We start from the raw sequence: 7,894 nt of genomic DNA, 5'->3' as shown, positions 1-7,894 counted from the left end.
GAAAGGACATGCCTCCCCTGCCTGCCCTCACAGGCCCCCGTCTAACGCCCAGGCAGGGCTGTCTGGCTGTGCCCCAGGGCTCACTCTCACTTCCTCCTCAGGGGTCTCAGGGGACAGGCTGACTAGGAGAACAGGAGACTTGTGGGTCCTAGAGAAGTGGCCTTGCGAAGTGGACTTGGTTTAAGCCAGGGACGACTCTCCCTGGTGAAGGTGCTCACAACATTTCTTTGTCCTTCCTCAAGGCGCCCTCGTTGCCTGCCTTCCTAACTGCACGCCCGCCTGCGGTCCTTGACCTGTGTCATCATGCCTCGGAAGCACAAAAAGAAGCATCATGCCCACGGGAAACGTCACCAGGTCCAGGGGGACACTCAGGAGGCCCAGGCCAGTGCTGCTGCAGCCCCAGGAAAGGAGTGCCCCTCCTCCCCCTCTTCTGTCCCTCAGGGTTCTCCCCCGAGCTCCCCTGCTGCTGGCGATCACCAGGAGCTTCAGGGAGCCATGGCCCCTAGCTCTCCTGATGCAGAGGCTTCCTGTGCAGGAGCTGATCAAGGTGCCCAGGGCCCCGAGGAGGAAAGAGCAGATGCCGCCCGAGCAGCCCTGCTTGCTCGGAGCATTCGCAAAGATCCTCTCATGAGGAAGGCCAGCCTGGTGATGGATTTCCTGCTGGAGAGGTACACCAAGAAGGAGCCCATCACAAAGAATGCCATGCTGAATGTCATCGGCAGGAAGTACAAGCAGCACTTCCCGGAGATCCTGAGCAGAGCCTCTGAGCATGTGGAGCTGGTGTTTGGCCTGGAGCTGAAGGAAGTCGACTGCAGCAGGAACATCTACGCCCTCGTCAACAAGTTCACTCTCGGGGTTGAGGAAGGTTCAAGTGATGAGGAGGAGCTGCCCAAGTCTGGTCTCCTCATGGCGCTCCTGGGCATCATCTTTATGAAGGGTGACCGCGCCACCGAGGAGGAGATCTGGGATTTCCTCAATGTGTTGGGGATCTATGCTGGGAGGAAGCACTCCATCTTTGGGGAGCCCAGAAAGCTCATCACCAAAGATCTGGTGCAGAAGGGGTACCTCAACTACCGCCAGGTGCCCAATAGCGATCCTCCGCTCTACGAGTTCCTGTGGGGCCCGAGATCTTATGCCGAGACCAGTAAGATGAAGGTGTTGGAAGTTCTGGCCAAGATCCAGGATAGGGTCCCGAGTTCCTTCCCAGACCTCTATGACGAGGCTCTGAGAGATCAGGTGGTTAGAGCAGGGCTGAGAGGCATTTCCATTTCTCCAGCCATGGCTGAGGCCAGTGACCCTTCCAGGGCCAAGTCCTACAGCTCCTCCCACATCTAGGGAAGGGTCAGGGCATTTTGTTCCCCTTGAGTTGGAAGAGAACAGTCCACCTCCAAAATAGCGCAGGGTAGTAGGGGTGGGGGGAACAAAACCCATATGTTCTTCACAGTTTTAAGTAGTATGGGAGTTTAGGTACAGTTTTAACAAAATATGCATGTGTTCCTTTTATCCATGTGAATACTATCTAGTCAAAAACAGATGATTTCGGTAGGTAGGTAGAGGTGTTTTATAATTTTAAATGTTACTGCTCTTCATAAGGTTTATTTTGCTTCAGAATTTAGGTTTATTAATGTCAACGGAGTCATGTTTACTGCTATTAGGTTTTTGACTAGGAGTTCGTTATTTGTAAACAAGTTGAAAAGACTTCAGTATTTTCCTCATGGTCCAGAATGAGGTAATATAGCACTGGAATAGGATTTTACTTGGAAATGTGTGAGAATCCTAGAGATAAATATTTGGGATCAGAAAGCATTCAGAGTAAACGCAGGTTTCTTCTTCATTTGTCTTATCTGTCTTCTTTCCTTGTAAAAGCTAATAACATGGACTTAGATTTGTGTAGCTTATTCAAACTGTATGACACTTCAATCATAATAAAACAGAGTCTTTGCTCATTATTTCTGTTTTCTGCCAAATGAATTGACCATCTTCTGTTTAGAAGGCTTTCTTATAGTACTGGGTTGGTAAGAAAATGGAGACCAAGCCACTGCCCATGGAATTTTGAGTCTAGCAGCAGGTACCATATATGGAAGGTGGTGAGCTAACTCTAAGGAATAAACAAATCATAAATTTAAATGGGGGAGGTGTGGAAGAGGAGGTTCCAGATGAGAGCAAGCATGTCTAAGTTACCTGATTAAGGCAGCACTGGGTCTTGGGAAACGTCTAGTTCCTCGGTGGGAGGTCATTTTCAGTCCAGATGCATGATGGGCTAGATGAAGCTGTGGGAGTGATGCCAGAACTCATATCATGGTTCTCAGAGGTGAGGCGTAAACCTAGGATATATGTAAACCATATACTGCTACTGCTAAGTCACCTCACTGGCGTCTGATTCTGTGCAACCCCATAGATGGCAGCCCACCAGGCTCCCCCGTCCCTGGGATTCTCCAGGCAAGAACACGAGTGGGTTGCCATTTCCTTCTCCAGTGCATGAAAGTGAAAAGGGAAAGTGAAGTCACTTAGTTGTGTCCGACCCTCAGCGTCCCCATGGACTGCAGGCTACCAGGCTCCTCCATCCCTGGGATTTTCCAGGCAAGAGTACTGGAGTGGGATGCCGTTTATTTACCATTATTTGGGGATATCTGAAAACCATAGGGAATCTCAACATAGGGAATGGAAGGGGCCCTGTGCACTTGAGCCAGGGCAAGTGAACACTCACACTATGTGTTTTCATCAAAAGCTGTCCAGAGTGTTTCTGAGAAATAAGGGTGATACCCATTGAAGCGAGATGCCACGATGTCCCTGGACTGTCTCTCTTTTTCTGGGATGGGAGCACCAGAACTTGCTCTGTAAATGGGCAGTTTAAATAGGTTATGTTTAGTGTAACTTGGCAAACTAAGGGTGGGCTCAATTTTTACTGTCAGTGGTATTAAATTAGGCGTGGTTTGGGAAACACACACACACACACACACACACACACACACACACCTGAGAGGGAAGTTGCTGGTCCTTGAGACAGATGAACTTGTACTTGCATCCATGTGGAGAAGATAACCCCAAACACATTAAAAGGTGCTCAAATAGGGAAAATACTGCTTGGTTTTACCTGCTGGGGAGCATTAGTGCTGATATGGATTTGATTATTGTTTGGAGTTGCATATTCTCTAATATAGGCTGGAAAGAAAATTATGTGATGGAAGTTTGGATCATTCGGGGGTGAAAATCACCTTCGTAATAACTGCCATTCATTCAACGTGCCAAAGCTTCTCTCATACTGTGCCAGGTGATTTACATAAATCACACAGGTCTGTGGTCCTACACTATAGATTTTTTTCTTTTTTTTTAATTTTTCTTTTTTTTAATTTTTATTTTTACTTTACTTTACTTTACAATACTGTATTGGTTTTGCCATACATTGACATGAATCCACCACGGCTGTACATGCGTTCCCAAACATGAACCCGGATAAGAAAGCTGTGGTACATATACACAATGGAGTATTACTCAGCCGTTAAAAAGAATACATTTGAATCAGTTCTGATGAGATGGATGAAACTAGACTTCTTCAAACACAATTTGCAGATAAAGAAGCTGGAATAAAGAAGCTCAAATTCAAAGCTCATAAATGATAGGAACTGGACTGAACCCTGGCACTGAATTTCTCCAGAGCCCACACTGTGCCATTCCACCAGGATGAGGCCAACCGTGGGTCACGTCCTCTTTCTGAACATTAGTCAAAAAAGGTATTTCACATGCTAAATAGAATTTCATACCCTAAACACAGTTTTGGAATAAAAAGCCCTAAAAATAAGTAACAAAAATATTAAAATAAAAGTGAAGTACGAATAAAGAAGGAGACAGCATTCAGTGACAATTTATCTACAAAGGAAACGTCAGTAAACCACAAAAGATCAGGGATGCACAAAATCATTTAATTCAGCCCCTTCCTTTCAGAGAGTAAATCTGTTAGAGTGAAGGTTCTACAAGAGGCTGTGTCTGGTCAGTGAAGAGAAGGAAGAGATCACCGTGTGTTCTCTGATAGCACACCACCCATACTGGGACCGCCTCCTGGACTGCAGCTTCCCCATCACTCCTGGGTCTCAACCCATTGTCTGTGAGATTTGGTGCAGGCAGACTAAGACTTTTCTAAGATGTGGCATTTCCCAAGAAGTCTTTCATAGAAGAGACAGGAGTCAAGGTAAAGACAGATGAATGAGGAACTGAAGTCACAGAGAGACTGGCCTGTGTCTGCTCTCAGAAGGCCAAGACAGGGCTGCCAGGCTGCACATTCCCTCACTTCTCTTCAGGGCTTGCAAGGACATGGTCTTTGCTCTAAAAGGTTCACCTTAGGCTGAGAGAAGAAATCCAGAGTCCCCCAGGAGTCAAGGTGAGGCACCTGAGTCAGGTCATACCCCGAAACTGAACATGGAGGGCCCCAAGAAGCCTGAATCCTGTTGTCATCCCTAAAGGCACAGGCAGGAGCAGACTCGTGTGGCATTCCCAGACTTTCCCTCTCTGGCATCACAGGGAGGGAGGAGCTTAGTCTGAGGAGAGCTCCCTTATGTAACCAAAGGAGCCCCACACCCTGCCAGGAGTCAAGCTTTGGACGTATGAAACCCCCTGACCTCAGAACTCTGAGGAAACCGCACAGAACCCTGCCCTCCCTGGCATCCCTTGGATACCTGCTCATTGTTGACATGACATGCCCATTTCCTTCTATGATGTCACAAGCGGGACTGGGACATGGTCCAAGGGGTATAGCCTAGGGCCAGCAGTGGGATTATTTCCAGGTTTTCCAGAAACCAACTGAATACCCTGAAGACGAAGGGAACCACACACCCCATCACCGTATGATTCATCCTCTGCGCCTCAGAAGACCAGGGACGGGTATGGATGGACGAGGAGAATCTTACTTTCTCCTCGGGGTCTCACGGAGATGCTTGCCGTACTATAAGAAAAGTATAGTAGTAGAAGGGGTGGACCTAAGGGGAAGGGAGGGTAGAATTTCAGGCCACAACAGAGGTCAAAGCAAGGACTGAGGGATCATCTGCCAATAAAAAGAACTGATAGTGAATCCAGCCCTGTTCCTTATAGCCCTTGAAGAACCAGGACAGAGCTATCAAGCTGAAGTTCCACCAACATTTATTTGTATCAGGTGTGTCGGAGGTGAAACCCTTAGTATGAAGGTGCAGATACCATTCCAAGAAAGGGGTGGGGACACCAGGCCCTATGGGGAACCAAAGGAAGCACTCTTAATTCGTGTTGAGGACTTCAGTGGCAGGGACGAAAACTTCTCAGTGCGCACTCAGTACTGCATGATAACTACTGACTGAGGTGATGCGGTGAGGACCTCTTCACTTCTCAGAAATCCCAGGGAGCTTTGTGATGCCAACTACAGAACAGCAAGGGAATAGATCCTATGACTGGCCACTAGTTGGGTTGGTGGTCTTGAATGTGAAATAACAGATGCCTCTGTGTAGGAGACTACCAGCCCCTTCTGTCACCCCAGCATGCCTGAGGCAGGGGTAGCAGGATGCAGCCTAAAGATCACCCTAATTTCCTTCAATATGTTTCCCAAAGGACAGGTTGGTTAAAAGAATAGGAACCCTGGGGGTTTTCAGAACAGTGCCCTCAAGAAAACCACAAATGTAGCCTTCCTGATAACCAAGGTGGTATTCCCCTGCTGCGGCCGCACACTCAACCTTCATCATCCTGTGGGCCCTTATCACCTGCCCTCCTGCTCACACTTCTAATCATTGTCCCCCAGAGCAGTCATCATGCCTCAGGGTCAGTCTCATATACTCTGCATCCATGAGAAACGCCACCAGGCCCGATATGAGCCCCAGAGTCACAAGGGAGTTCAGCCCACTGCAGTAATGGAAGAGCTTCCCTCTACCTCTTCTCTTTTAGAAGATAAATCACAGAGCTCATCAGCTACTGGGTCAGATAGCACTTCCCAGGGGTCTTTGGAAGCCCCATCTACTACCAGCACTTTTTCAACTACTGCTGACCCAACATCTGATGAAGAAGATACCAGTCAAGATGAGGAAGATTCACGTTCCTCATCTTCTACCGAAAACACCTACGGTGATACTCTGAACAGCATGACAAGTTTGTTGGAGCAGTTCCTTCTGTGTAAGTATAAAATGAAGCAGCCCGTCATGAAGGAAGACATGCTGAAGATTATCCACCCAAGATACCATCACCGATTTGCCGAGATTCTCAAGAGAGCCTCTGAACACGTCGAGGCTGTCGTTGCAGTTGACTTGAAGGAAGTTGACTCAACCATCCACTCCTATGACCTCGTCAGCAAACTGAACCTGCCCAACAATGGGAGGGTGTGGGATGGTAGGGGCTTACCTAAGACTGGTCTCTTGATGACAGTTCTGGGTGTGATCTTCGTGAAGGGCGGCTGTGCCACTGAGGAAGACATCTGGAAATTCTTGAATATGATGCGAGTATATGCTGGGAGAAAACACTTCATCTACGGAGAGCCCAGGAAGCTCATCACCAGAGACTTAGTGACGATGAAGTACCTGGAGTACCCTCATGTTGCCCACAGCGATCCTCCACGTTACGAGTTCCTGTGGGGCCCACGAGCCCATGCTGAAACCAGCAAAATGAAAGTCCTGGAATTTTTGGCAAAAGTCAATGATACGGTCCCAAGTGCCTTCTCATCACAATATGAAGAGGCTTTGTGAGATGAAGAGAGAGCTCGAGCCACAGTTCCAGCCAGGCCTGGCACCACTGTCCCTTCCAGGCATGATCCACTGCCACGTCCAGCAGCTTCTCCCACCCCTACCGAAGACTAAGAGTTTTAAAAGATCATCCAGATAAGAAAATGTGACATCAAAATAGGGACTTTTGCTGAAATGGGAAGCAATCCCGCAGTTAAACTGCTGGGACAATGGAATGATAAAATAAATTGAAAAAAGTTTCAAAACATGATCAACCTTGATTATTCTCCATCTTTTCGGTCTTCTGTTTTGTAAAACTAAATAATTTATACCTCGATATGCTACTTGAAAAATGCAGGAGGTATTAAACCTTACCAAGTTAGACCTTTACTGTCTTCATTTATTTTTTGAGCACCTGCTCTTTGAAAGGCTCTATGCTAGGTCTGGTGAGGCTAAGATCAAGACCTAGCCTATCCCCATACAACTTTAGAAAGAAGGAGCTGCAATCACATAAGCAAGATCTTGAGATAGCCTTTAGGAATGACAGGAAAGTAAAAAGACTATCCAGGAAGAAATCTCTACCTGGGGTAACGTACAGATCTGTTAGGCTCTCCACACAAAACCCCACAGAATGGGTGGCTGAAACAACGGAAATTTATTTTCTCGGAGTTCTAGAGGCTGCAAGTTCAAGGTGAGGGCTGGTTTACCCTGAGGCCTCTCCCTTTGGCTGCCAGGTGGCTACCCTCTTCACTTGCATTCCTTTTGAGTGCATATATCCTTGGTGCCTCCTTTTGTGTCTCAATTTCTTCTGATAGTCACACTGGGTTATGGCCCACCCTAATGACTTCATTTTAACTCAACCATCTCTTTAAAGACCTTATTTCTAACTACAGTTGCATTCTGAAGTACTCCAAGTTATGCCTTCAATATGCATTTGTGGAGGGTCACAATTTGTCCCCTAACAGACAGAAATCTAAGGTGTCTCTGCTCTTATCTCAATGCAGGAGATTCCCGTGCACAGACTGGTATTCTACGCACATCGTCTCCAGGGAGTTTCTGAGATGTAAGGGTGAACTCCTTTGAGGTGTGTAGGGAAGAAAGACGTTCCTCCCTTTATCCCTTCTGAATTCTTGTGGTCAGACTACTAGTAAACTTGACACAAGACAGAGTAACAGGAGACAAAGAGACAAATTGCAATTCATGTGCACAAGAAGTGTCATAGAAATGGG

General features: G+C 47.2%; 2 protein-coding genes across 2 annotated transcripts; both read left to right on the top strand.

Moving 5' to 3' along the window:
* Positions 1–303: 303 nt before the first annotated feature.
* Positions 304–1,335, top strand: LOC138071900 (melanoma-associated antigen B17-like). The gene has a single exon (XM_068963278.1). The coding sequence runs from the start codon at positions 304–306 to the stop codon at positions 1,333–1,335; it is 1,032 nt and encodes a 343-aa protein (XP_068819379.1).
* Positions 1,336–5,765: 4,430 nt separating this feature from the next.
* LOC138071899 (melanoma-associated antigen B5-like) lies at positions 5,766–6,689 on the top strand. The gene has a single exon (XM_068963277.1). It carries the CDS (start codon positions 5,766–5,768, stop codon positions 6,687–6,689), a length of 924 nt encoding a protein of 307 aa, XP_068819378.1.
* Positions 6,690–7,894: the final 1,205 nt, after the last annotated feature.

This window comes from Capricornis sumatraensis, chromosome X (assembly GCF_032405125.1).
Source record: "Capricornis sumatraensis isolate serow.1 chromosome X, serow.2, whole genome shotgun sequence".
Classification (NCBI taxonomy): Eukaryota; Metazoa; Chordata; class Mammalia; order Artiodactyla; family Bovidae; genus Capricornis; species Capricornis sumatraensis.
Note: the sequence above shows the minus strand (reverse complement) of the source record. Positions and strands in the feature narration are given on the sequence as shown.